General features: G+C 41.9%; 1 protein-coding gene across 1 annotated transcript in view; it reads left to right on the top strand.

The window, feature by feature from the left end:
• Positions 1–387: 387 nt before the first annotated feature.
• LOC112249148 (polypeptide N-acetylgalactosaminyltransferase 18) overlaps positions 388–13,994 on the top strand; it is an 82,979-nt gene continuing 69,372 nt past the window's right edge. Inside the window, exon 1 of the mRNA XM_024418825.1 lies at positions 388–1,044. Within this exon, the coding sequence (XP_024274593.1) occupies positions 807–1,044 (238 nt within the window). The 5' untranslated portion in view covers positions 388–806. The remainder of the gene's footprint in view (positions 1,045–13,994) is intronic.

Genomic DNA, 13,994 nt, shown 5'->3' on the forward strand with positions numbered 1-13,994 from the left:
TTAATATGCGGTCATCTCTAGGATACGTTTACTAGGCCTACTCTTAGTATGTGACAGGTTGTAGATGACAAGAATGCATGTGACAATAAATAAGTATTTGACAAGAATGTAAACGTCACATTTCGCTATATAAATTGTAGCCTAGGTTTAATATTTTCCTTGATTGGAAAACAGTAAAGTCAAACTTGAATCATTGTATGACTTCTTGGACTGTACAGCAGCCTACCTTTATGTCAAAATAGGAAAATATTGAAACAATTACAGTTAATAATTGCTGCGACATTGTAAACGAGCAATTACTATCTATTAATTATTAGCACAATTGAAAACGTTCACAATAAAACCCTCCCACATTCTAATCTAAATGGATAATTGTGGAAATGAATGCACAGTAGCCTATTACACAATTTCACTATCGTATCTCATTGGACAGCGGTTGAACGTATGTTCCACACGCTTTCTGTCGGTCGGTGAAATCGCGACTGGTGTGGATTTGCAAATTAAGCGAAATAGGGAACGTTCGTCACCAAGGCAATCAACTTTACTTTCCAACAACTGAGATATTTTTTAAATCTTTGACCTACCTATTTGGATTAAATCATAGCCTTCTGCGTGTGAAGACACAGTGCGGTTATTGGCTCCGTTGCCCGCGTTTGCAGAACGAATTGCAACGTTGTGGAGTTGTTGTAATTTATCCAGGTTGCTCTCAAGTGACGCGCATAGCACATTCTATGATTTTGGTGGGCGACAGTCGCACTTGTCCTCTGGTATACTGAATTTCGTTGGCTGTATGGAGGGATGTCGGGATGGCTTGCACCAGGAGAACCAAAACTTTGGTGTCTACATGCGTGATCTTGAGTGGCATGACCAACATCGTGTGTCTCCTCTATGTTGGATGGGTCACTAATTATATCGCGAATGTTTACATCAAAGTCCCTATGCCTGTCCCAGAGAAAAAGTTAGAAGGCGACAAGAAGGGGGAAACCCTACGGATCATAGAACGACTTGATCGACTTGAGAATGTGGTCAACCAGCACATACAAGGTAAAGTAACCACTATATTGAACAAGTATCCTTTAATTGGCATTTGATAGATTCTGAGTTGCATATGTTTAATTGCATTGAATGCATGGTTTGTGATTTATTCATGATATAGGCTCGTTCACAGGTCGATATCTCCAAACGCAGCAAATAATGACATTGTTGATTTATAACATAAGATGACCATAACATTGTCCTTTTTGAATAATGTGACCGCCATTTGTCACCTCCTTACTTCGAATGGTCTGCCTGTCTGGACCATGTGACAGAAAGGGAAAAGGACAATGAGATCATTGCAAAGGCCATTGATACTCTGGGGGCAAAATTCCTAGTAGTCTATGGATTATAATTTGAACAGTGTTGGTGACCATAATAGCTTCTCCCACCATGTGAAATATACATATAATAAATGTATAGCTGCAGTTATACCCAACCTTACTGTTCAGTTTGCTGTCTCTCACATGCTGAAGCTTAAAACCTTTTTCAAAACCCAAGTACGTCTCCTTATACATTTTGGCACAATTGTCTATTTTTTTGCATCTGCTCATCAGGTTTATTATGAAACTCTTGAAGTTTGTTTTTCTGTTAGGCCAATAGTAGAAAACGGTCTAATTCTCTGACTGTCTCAAGACTGTCTACAGTTTGTAGTGTAGAATGTGAAAACTAGCCCAGCATACTGAATGTATCTGCTACAATGTCATCTATTTTGAGCTATAAACTCAATGTCAAATGTACTGGGACTACATTTTGAAGGATGTTATGTCAATGTAATACGGCACACACAGTATAAACTGTACCCAAACAGACGTTGGTCTGTCTTCCCCAGACATAGCATTGGAGACACTGTTGAACTTGCAACAAGTGAATTTCCACAGACAATTATTTTTATACTGTACTTTATAGTATTATCTCACAAGCTCAAATACAACAGAATGGTGCCATTAATTCAGTTAATCTAATGGGGAAGCTGATATAACATTTTTTTTTTTTGTAGACCATATTGAATATCCTTTTGACTTTGGATTACTCTTGTGTTCTAGGGAATGTCTGGAATTCCCTTCTCAAATTCCTTCAGGCTTTGCCCCTCGCTACAGCATTACTCCATACTCCTACTGTAATTCTCTCCCTCCCTTTCTGTGTCATGATTTGAGCTTTACTATTGTCAACTTGAGAATAATGTTACCCAGGCTCTGATTTGAAGCGAGGACAGGTAGAGTATGAGTTACAGGGAGGCACCCATCCCTAGGTCACGGGCAGAGGTGGACTTCACTGAGCTGTGAGGCACCGTACATAGTCAAGCCTGGCTGGTCAGTTGAGTAAACATTCTTTGTGGTGCCAAGACTACGTTTCACTGTTTGGCACTGACAGAGAGCAGCCTGTTGAACAGCGCTCTGTACGTTTTCTGTGTAAGAGTGTCTGCCTAACTGTCCTATCTCCTCAGGAAATGTTTTGACTATTTGTGTTACTCAAAAGGGGAAATTAGGTCAGATTGTAAAGATCAATTCAATGTGGTATAGAACACGGCTGGAAGGACAGAATGCCCTCTGTCTATAGCACTATACTGTATGGATGGATGGAGGGTGGACTGATAAAACATTCACTGTAACTCAGCTGTACATACATTCCAAATCAACATGCATCATCAATCAGCCAATTAGAGGTGGGCCTCAGGTTTGAGAGAGGTTTGAAGACACGGCTTGGGCAGGCATAAAATATTTTGATTCATTTTGTAGAGTAGTAAACTAGGAAGACTACTACTCAGAACACATCTAGAGTTCTGTTTATCTTGCCAATGTAAGTGCCAAGAATGAAAACATTTCTAGTTTGCGTAGCTGACAAGTCCACACACGCCCACCATAAGTGCTGTTACTGCACTCTATGGCTTTCCTCGTACTCCCAAAAGGCTTCATACTGTTAATGCATGTGTGTGAGGGTGCTGCTGTACTAAACGGACAACAACTTACACAGTCCTCTATTAATAAATGCGCTGCCATGACACTTGTTTACCCTGAACAAATGACTATCGTTCTAAACCATTTAGTATGTGACAACCAAATATGGACGGAGTGTTCTTGTACAGAGACATAGAAATGTGTCTTGCACTGTATAACACTGGGCATCATTCAGGCATCAACCACTCCGAATGATGGTGTTTGTCTTGTAAGTGTGAAGTGTCTTTCCTCCTGCAGTGTGTTTACCTGGCTTTTTATGTGCATACCAGCGCTCACATTTTGAGCCACTCCGAGTGCTCCTCTACACAGGTAACTGCGAATTCACCCGAGAGGTCTTCTTGAGTCATCAAAAACTGAATATGAATTTAGACATGACAGAACTCCAAAGGAGTTTTCTTCCATAGAGTACTGCTGTGCCTCAGACTTTTAATTTTTTTTTACTATAGATCTCCCCTCTGAACATGAGGAAAGAAAAGACAGAGTATGGGTCTTATTTAATGGTGATTGTTTTTGTGAGAAGGCAGTGGTCCTCTGGTTGATTTAACCTCAGGGGCTGTATATTACCCCTGGGGATAACTAATTATATGGTGCTGATTCAGTGGGAGATGATGATGATGTTGATGCCTCAATCAAATCAACCTGTCAAATCAATTGAAAAGCCTTCTAAATCATAATGAGTGTCTACTCTTGAGAAGAGGAGTGGGAGAGTGTGTGTGTGTTATACACTTCTTGCTGGAGGGCCAGTAATACATGTTGTATAATGGAACAAGAAATGTATATCCGATGGTATTATCTTTTTGCATGGTTTTGGCTACAGAGCACTTATCTGCCTTGTTGCTTCCACTAAAATATCACTCCACATAATCTGCCATGCCAAGTCAGTTTTCCCCTATATCCTTTCAATGAAATATTGAATGACACATAACTACTGCAAGAGGCTGTAGGCGTTGACCAAGTGTCATAATAATACATAATGGTTTACTTGCTGAATATAGGTTCAATATGGATGGCAAACAAGTGGTTCTCTTGATCTAACATTGGCGCTGAACCGGTCGTGTTCCACTGATCTGCTGACGGTTGGGAAGCTGCCCAAAATATTAATCAAATTATTGGCGATGCCAGGTTACTTTTAGATATTTAGTTAAGTACCCTGCTTCCTTTCACTGACAGTCTTTATGTAGCCTACTCTTCAGAGACCAATGAATATCCTCATTTCAGAGCAGAATGCAGATATGCTGTAACCCTTTTCCCTCAAAGGGAAGTGGAGATACAGTATCTCATTCTCCCATACTTCCTTTTTTTGTCTCAGAATTCCTCTTAGCAACTCTCACAACTCCCTTAGCAGGTTGTGGATTGGTAGAATGTGGGTGTCAGGGTAACATTAGTGCCACGATAATCAAGTAGACATGTTGTCATTTCTCTACAGCGTGTCTGTTCTTTACAGAGCACAGCCTCAATGTATGTAGTGGTTTTGGGATTGTAAACTTACTGGAATGACAAAGATCTACCAATCCTAAGTGAATGTGGTGTCAGTGAAAGTGTGCTGAAGCAGAGCTGAAGTGTGACAGTGGGGAAAGGGAGTCTCCAGAATGTTGATTTCCTTTACCGGTAATGGAACGATTTATTGAATTACAGTTAAACAAATGCACAGGAGGACGATTGCTAATGAAAACAATTAATTACCATGAATCCAGAGGGCAAAAGCATCATGAAGAAAATCTGAATAAATTAGAAATTGTAACCTCCCTTGCAAGTATTTCAGTTCAGAGTTTCCCCTGACAATTTACTCTAAACAGGAAAATATCTATGGCACTTCTTCAAGGCTACTGTTCCTTGTTTATTTGAATTAAATGATAAAATAGTATCTTCATGTAATTGTTGTTAGTCACTACTCTGATTCTGAGGTAGGTTCATGTCTCATTGCTGGAGAAGTGTAAGGAAGGGGTTATTTTTACGGTTTACTCCGTATCTGCTATAATATCTAGAAAGCAACGTCCAGATAATTCAGGACAGCGTTTAGAAGTGTCTCACTGAAACAAAAGCGTTTGACAGCCCTCTCTGGCTTTACCTTGATTAAGATGGTCCCAATGCAGACTCTTCCTCCTCTATACCCCACCATCATCCAAAGCAATTTGTCTCAGTCCCTCATTTCTGCCCGGTCTATTTGCTAAGTGCACACATGGGCATAAAGACAGCTTGTGTTCCACCAGACAGGCTTTTTAGGGAAGGCTCATCTCCATGTGGCGAAACGAGGAAGGTGACAGTAACTTAGACAAATTGGAGTGCTTTGTTTTTACATGCTAGATTGTCTACCCATATTCATCTGCCATCCTATATACTTCATAATTCATGCCTCTAAGTAAGAAAGCAACCTTTTGGTTTGAGCAAAAAATACCGTATTATTTCTGGAGTTCTACAGTCGTTCTAGTTTTCTAATACCCTATTAGTCTTTGTTGTATTAATTTATGAGTAGGAATGTTTTCTCATAGAGCAGGAAACATACCAGGATGTACTACACAGGGGAAATGCACAAACACATTTTCTTATTTAGGAATTCGTATTTTATTTTACCTTTTATTTAACCAGGTAGGCAAGTTGAGAACAAGTATAGAAACTCCCTGACAAGCATGAAGGAAGGGTTGGCACAGTGGTGCAAATCGAGGTCATGCGGAGCACAGTACAGTCTGGCTGCATTCAAAAACGGGTCTGGAGATATTTACATATGTAGGATCTTTAATTTGAGCCATTTCGCTACAGCAGGAAAATAATCCTGCAGCAACAGGAAATGTGAAGTATTATGTGGATTATCATGAATGGACATCTTTCTAGGGGTTGATGCAAATTTTCAAAGGGAATAAAGGGAAATTCCAAACTTCAGAATCCTTTTTAAACCTTAAATACACTACACGTTTTACATTTTCTGCATTTCAGGAAGGTTCTCCTGCAACACAGTGATCAAATTAAGATCCTGTATCTGTAATGAAGATATTATTCCGTAGGTAGTGTCTGCAGGTTAAGACATTTAAGGTAGGGTATTGCTGGAGTTTATTGGCAAAGAGGAAAAGAAGAGTTGTTCTTTATTGCATGCCTAATTTCTGAGCCTCTCCCTTGTGAATCAGCAGACTACAGATGTAGGATCTTAATTTGATCACCCTGTTGCAGGTGAACTTTCAAATGTAGTGTATTTGAGGTTTAAAAGGGCTTCTGAAGTTTGACATTTTCACATAGACATTTGACTGAATTTACCCTTATGAAAAATGTATCAACCTCTACAAAAATGTCTTAATTATAATCCACATTTCCTGTTGCTGCAGGATATTTTAACCACTGTAGCAAACTGGCTCAAATTTAAGATCCTACATCTGTATCCTGCTGAATGTTGGTGTAAACTGTGGATTGATAACCCAGAGACTGAAGGAAGAGATGACAGGAAGGAGGATGCGCGGAAGGAGGATGCGCGGAAGGAGGATGCGCGGAAGGAGGATGCGCGGAAGGAGGATGCGCAGCAGGAGGCTGCGTCACCAGTGACCTGCCCGGGGATTCATCGCTGTTAACCCTAATTGGGATGTTAATCAAAACGCGTATGTCTCATCATGTCCCCTGCTCACTGGCTCCCAGGGCTCATAAAACAACAATAATAATCCATCACTGATCCAGAAGTGAACCGAATGGACCTAACTAACTGTTATACTGTGGGTCATTGTGTGTTATTCTATGATAGTTATTCATTGGCACATGTGTAGCTGTGAGACTATTGAGGTTGTTGCTATGTCGTTTTTGAACAGTCAGTGAGTGAAACAACTCCCTCCTGCGTCAGTCTTCTTATTACGGAGTGTACTGAGTATAAGTTAGAAAGCCTCTCCACTAACTATTGAGTGTATGACGCAGCCAATTACAGAGAAGCCACTTTTTTGCTCCCATATCTTGGGCAGGGGATTCTAATTAGCGGCAATGGGACCTAATTGCTGGTTAATTAGAGGGAATGAGGAACCTGTGAGTAGCTGTGAGTATCGGCCCAATCAGCCAGAGTTGAACATTCCCTGATCCTGACAGAAATTAGCGCTCCACTGCAGACAGGCATTTGTGCTGATGTATTGCAAGAGAGTGCTACTAAGGCATCTCATACCCACAGGATGTTGAAAATCAGCCTCAATTATCACCATGTCTCATTTGATCATTTTTACCCTGGAACTAAATTACTTAGTGCTGCTAAATTCTCCTGTTATCTAATTGTTTTTCAGTATTCCTCACAAAACACCTGAAGGCAACACCCACACCACACAGGTTTATTTTCAGATGTTTATTAAAATCGCTATAGCAATTAGCATCTGGCCACTTTTGTCCACTGGGCTGAAACACGTCCTGTTATTCATAATAGTTATTACCAATCCATATAATCACAGTCTGCCCTGTGCGCATTAAAGACGTGCCTCATTCATGCTGTTGTGTTTTCTTATAGTGCACATTATTCCTACCAATAATAGACTACACATTACTATCATTATATTGAACATGTTCCAAGTAGGGCTGTGGGGGTCATGACATTTTGTCAGTCGGTGATTGTCAAGCAAATAACTGCCGGTCTCACGGCAATTTACTGTTAATTAACATAAACACGTTTAGCATCTCCTGGCTTCCACGCATAGCCTACAAGCCACTGATGCAACCTTTGGAACATCTACATTTTAAAAAGTTGAATCAATCCATTTAATATAGCCTACACATCACAATAAATCCATGATTTAATTTTAGCCCGGTCTAAAGAAACATGATATGAAGAAAATGTAGTCTTTCAGAAGAACAGTACAGCACTCTGAGTTGTCATATATTAGCCATATACCATATGGCTGTGGGCTACACTAGTTCATTTAGCAGACAAGAGTTGCTTAGATTCCACAGTATTTTTATACTATGGAGAATACAATTGAACATAGCTGAATAAAAATGAAAGGATATTTTCTCCAAATGCTTTCCAAAGAAGTGCACGCTATTCTGTGTTAACAAAGAAACAGGTCCTGATATCTGATTAATATTGAGTTATTTATGTAACTTTAGTTGTGATATAAACGTTGGGCTATATGTTTAGATTTAGGCATGAGCTCTGATTTGTTTGTTCTGCAGGCTGCACAAACTTCGTCAATCACTCATTCACAATTTGACAAGCATTTGATAATATTCTCAACAGCCCATTGTTCCAATAGCAGTGTTTTGTCTTGTCCCATGTATATATCATTTCGTCATATACATTTCGTAAATATTTTTAATCTCAATTTCCATCTATGGACTGAACATACTCTCCTGCAACCCGCCTCACCCAATGTGGTACGGATCTGCTATTTTTTTTTTTTTAAATACTTTAGAACCGGAACCCCCATCAGAAGCTAGCCAGCTAACTAGCTAGTAGTCAGTTAGCCACTGCTAGTGGTCATCACCGTTAACTCTGACATCAGCCAGCCTCAGTCCGGTCAATTCCTGCCAGTCTGCACAGTGTGATATCAACCCAGAGCATATCGGATTGCTTTTTCTCTACTATCGCTCCGGATTCCTACTGCAAGCTCTGGACCTTTACACCGGATCATCGCAGCTAGCTAGCTCCTATCAGAGTGGCTACACCTGGCTGACGTCTCTGTCCCGAAGCAAGCACCAGTTAGCCTAGAGCTAGCCTCAACTAGGCCCATCTCCCGGCTAGCCGAAGAGGTCCATCAGCCAATTCTTGGGCTACAATACCTCTTTTGCCAATTTGCCTGGACCCCGTTGCTGCCGACACGGAGCCCAATCCATCATGACTGGTCCACCAACGTAACCGTCCGAGGTGGTTTCAACAGGCTCTTCCGTTGCGACGTCCCCTGTTTTGGTTAGTGATTGTCTTCTTTCACTGTAGAGCCTCCAGCCCTGCTCAATATGCCTTAGCTAGTCCTTCTGTTCCACCCCCCCACACATGCGGTGACCACCTGGCTTATATGGTGCCTCCTAGAGACACAACCTCTCTCATCACTCAATGCCTATGTTTACCTCCACTGTACTCGCATCCTACCATACCCTTGTCTGTACATTATGCCTTGAATCTATTCTTGCGTGCCCAGAAATCTGCTCCTTTTATTCTCTGTTCCGAACGCACTAGACGACCAGTTCTTATAGCTTTTAGCCGTACCCTTATCCTACTCCTCCTCTGTTCCTCTGGTGATGTAGAGGTTAACCCAGCCCCCAGCACCACTCCCATTCCCCAGGCACTCTCATTTGTTGACTTCTGTAATCGTAAAAGCCTTGGTTTCATGTATGTTAACAGTAGAAGCCTCATCCCTAAGTTTGTTTTATTCACTGCTTCAGCACACTCCGCCAACCCGGATGTCCTAGCCGTGTCTGAATCCTGGCTTAGGAAGGCCACCAAAAATCCTGATATTTCCATCCCTATAACATTTTCTGACAAGATAGAACTGCCAAAGGGGGCTGAGTTGCAATCTACTGCAGAGAGAGCCTGCAGAGTTCTGTCATACTATCCAGGTCAGTGGCCAAACAATTTGAGCTTCTACTTTTTAAAAATCCACCTTTCCAGAAACAAGTCTCTCACTGTTGCCGCTTGTTATAGGCCCCTTTCAGCCCCCAGCTGTACCCTGGACACCATATGTGAAATGATTGCCGCCCCCCCCCCTGTCTATCTTCAGAGTTTGTACTGTTAGGTGACATAAACTGGGACATGCTTAACACCTCGGCCATCCTACAATCAAGCTAGATGCCCAAAATGATCAAGGAACCTACCAGGTACAACCCTACATCTGTAACTATGGGCACCCTCTTAGATATCATCCTGACCAACTTGCCCTCTTAATACACCTCTGCTGTCTTCAACCAGGATCTCAGCGATCACGATCTCATTGCCTGCATGCGTCAACCGCTCCCTAAAACACTTCAGCGAGCAGGCCTTTCTAATCGACCTAGCCCCGGGTATCCTGGAAGGATATTGACCTCATCCCATCAGTAGAGGATGCCTGGTTACTCTTTTAAATGTGCTTTCCTCACCATCTTAAATAAGCATGCCCCATTCAAAAAATGTAGAGCTAAGAACAGCATTTTATTGATCACCTACCAACCAGTAAGAATTCCGGCTCTCACAGACCTGTTAGTTTTTCTTTCAAATGCAAATTAATTACTTAAACCATACAATGTGATTTTCTGGATTTTTGTTTTAGATTCCATCTCTCACAGTTGAAGTGTACCTATGATAAAAATTACAGACCTCTACATGCTTTAAGTAGGAAAACTTGCAAAATTGGCAGTGTATTATCAAATACTTGTTCTCCCCACTGTGTGTGTGTGTGTGTGTGTGTGTGTGTGTGTGTGTGTGTGTGTGTGTGTATATATATATGTGTATGTCAGGAAAGTAAAGGATAGCTTTTTCAAACAGAAATTTGCATCCTGTAGCACTAATTACAAAATGTTTTGAGACACTAAAGTCCATGGAGAATAAGAGCACCTCCTCCCAGCTGCCCAATGCACTGAGGACAGGAAACATTGTCACCACTGATAAATCTACGATAATCGATAATTTCAATAAGCATTTTTCTACAGCTGGCCATGCTTTCCACCTGGCTACCCCTACCCCATCCAACACCTCTGCACCATCTGCAGCAACTTGCCCAAGCCTCCCCCTGCTTTTCCTTCACCAAGATCCAGACAGCTGATGTTCTGAAAGAGCTGCAAAATTAGGATCCCTACAAATCAGTTGGGCTAGACAATCTGGACCCTCTCTTTCAAAAATGTCTGCTGAAATTGTTGCAACCCCTACTACTAGCCTCTCGTATCGTCTGAGATCCCCAAAGCTGCCGCGGTCACACCCCCCTTCAAAGGGGGAGACACTCTAGACCCAAACTGTTATAGACCTATATCAATCCTGCCCTTTTAACTTGGCTTTTGAAGATTTTAGAAAGGCAGATCACCGACCATTTCGAATCCCACCGTACCTTCTCCACTATGCAATCTGGTTTCCGAGCTGCTCATGGGTGCACCTGAGCCACGCTCAAGGTCCTAAATGATATCATAACCGCCATCAATAAAAGACAGTACTTTGCAGCCGTCTTCATCGTCTTGGCCAAGGCTTTCGACTCTGTCAATCACCGCATTCTTAGCCTTGGCTTCTCAAATGACTGCCTCGCCTGGTACACCAACTACTTCTCAGAGTTCAGTGTGTCAAATTGTAGGGCCTGTTGTCCAGACCTCTGGCAGTTTCTATGGGGGTGCCACAGGGGTCAATTCTCGGGCCGACTCTTTTCTCTGTATATGTCAATGATGTCGCTCTTGCTGCTGGTGATTCTTGATCCACCTCTACACAGACGACATCATTCTGTATACATCTGGCCCTTCTTTGGACACTGTGCTAACAAACCTTCAAACGAGCTTCAATGCCATACAACACTCCTTCCGTGGCCTCCAACTGCTTTTCAATGCAAGTAAAACTAAGTGCATGCTCTTCAACCGATTGCTGTACGCGCCCGCCCGAATAGCATCACTACTCTGGATGGTTCTGACTTAGAATATGTGGACAACTACAAATTCTTAGGTGTCTGGCTAGACTGTAAACTCTCCTTCCAGACTCGCATTAAGCATCTCCAATCCAAAATTAAATCTAGAATCGGCTTCCTATTTCGCAACAAACCTTCCTTCACTCATGCTGCCAAACATACCCTCGTAAAACTGACTATCCTACCGATCCTTGACTTCGGCGATGTAATTTACAAAATATCCTCCCACCGTCTACTCAGCAAATTGGATGCAGTCTATCACAGTGCCATTCGTTTTGTCACCAAAGCCCCATATACTACCCACCACTGTGACCTGTATGCTCTAGTTGCCAAACCCACTGGCTCCAGGTCGTCTAAGTCTTTGCTAGGTAAAGCCCCGCGCCTTATCTCAGCACACTGGTCAGCATAGCAACATCCACCCGTAGGACGCGTTCCAGCAGGTATATTTCACTGGTCATCCCCAAAGCCAACACTTCATTTGGTCGCCTTTCCTTCCAGTTCTCTGCTGCCAATGACTGGAATGAATTGCAAAAATCGCTGAAGCTGGAGTCTTATATCTCCCTCTCTAACTTTAAGCATCAGCTGTCAGAGCAGTTTACCGATCACCGTGCCTGTACACAGCCACTGTAAATAGCACACCCAACTACCTCATCCTGATATTGTTACTTATCCTCTTGCTCTTTTCCACCCCAGTATCTCTACTTGCACATCATCATCTGCACATCTATCACTCCAGTATTAATGCTATATTGTAATTATTTTGCCTCTATGGCCTATTTATTGCCTTTTACCTCCCTACTCTTCTACATTTTGTCAGGTAGCCTAGTGGTTAGAGCGTTGAACTAGTAACTGAAAGGTTGCAAGATCAAGTCCCCGAGCTGACAAGGTAAAACTCTGTCGTTTTGCCCCTGAACAAGGCACTGTTCCTAGGCCGTCATTGAAAATAAGAATTTGTAATTAACTGACTTGCCTAGTTAAATAATGGTAAAATAAAATTTGCACACACTGTACATAGATTTTTCTATTGTGTTATTGACTGTACGTTTGTTTGTTTAACTCTGTGGTATTTTTGTTGCACTGCTTTGCTTTATCTTGGCCAGGTCACAGTTGTAAACTGGCCTACCTGGTTAAATAAAGGTGAAATAAAAAAATTAATTTCCCAATGGCATCCCCCTTGTGTGGCCATAATGCCACCTAAAAAATCCATGCCTTTTGCATTGGCCGTTGTGCTCTTGGGATGAATATAACAATTATAATTCCCTCCTCCTGGCTGTGGCACTCTAAAACGCCTCTTACTCACATGGCTCTCTCGGATATCTAAATTCTTATTAACCAATGCCCTTCACGTGATCAGGTCCGACTCCGGGATGCTGGCCTTCTAGGCAGAGTTCCTCTGTCCAGTGTCTGTGTTCTTTTGCCCATCTTAATCTTTTCATTTTATTGGCCAGTCTGAGATATGGCTTTTTCTTTTCAACTCCCAATCCTCTTTCTATTCTGGTTAGAGCTGGTTTGCACTGTTCTGTGAGGGGAGTAGTACACAGCATTGTACAAGATCTTCAGTTTCTTGGCAATTTCTCGCATGGAATAGCCTTAATTTCTCAGAACAAGAATAGACTGACAAATTTCAGAAGAAAGGTCTTTGTTTCTGGCCATTTTGAGCCTGTAATCGAACCCACAAATCCTGATGCTCCAGGCCAGTTTTATTGCTTCTTTAATCAGAACAGTTTTTAGCTGTGCTAACATAATTGCAAAAGGGTTTTCTAATGAACAATTAGCCTTTTAAAATGAAACATGGATTAGCTAACACAACGTGCCATTGGAACACAGGAGAGATGGTTGCTGATATTGCGCCTCTGTATGCCTATGTAGATATTCCATAAAAAATCTGCCGTATTAAAGTTTATTTGTCACGTGCGCCGAATACAACACCTTACAGTGAAATGCTTACTTACAGGCTCTAACCAATAGTGCAAAAGAGGTATTAGGTGAACAATAGGTAAGTATAGAAATAAAAACTACAGTAAAAAGTCAGTGAAAAACCGTAGCGAGGCTACATACACTGGTTAGTCAGGCTGATTTGAGGTAGTATGTACATGTAGATATGGTTAAAGTGACTATGCATATATGATGAACAGAGAGTAGCAGTAGCGTAAAGAGGGGTTGGTAGGTGGTGGGACACAATGCAGATAGCCCAGTTAGCCAATGTGCGGGAGCACTGCTTGGTCGGGCCAATTGAGGTAGTATGTACATGAATGTATAGTTAAAGTGACTGTGCATATATGATAAATCCGAGAGAAGCAGCAGCATAAAAGAGGGGTTGGGCAGGGCACACAATGCAAATAGTCCGGGTAGCTATTTGATTACCTGTTCAGGAGTCTTATGGCTTGGGGGTAAAAACTATTGAAGCCTTTTTGTCCTAGACATGGCACTCTGGTACCGCTTGCCATGCGGTAGTAGAGAGAACAGTCTATGACTGGGGTGGCTG

The sequence above is a fragment of the Oncorhynchus tshawytscha genome, linkage group LG04 (assembly GCF_018296145.1).
Source record: "Oncorhynchus tshawytscha isolate Ot180627B linkage group LG04, Otsh_v2.0, whole genome shotgun sequence".
Lineage (NCBI taxonomy): Eukaryota > Metazoa > Chordata > Actinopteri > Salmoniformes > Salmonidae > Oncorhynchus > Oncorhynchus tshawytscha.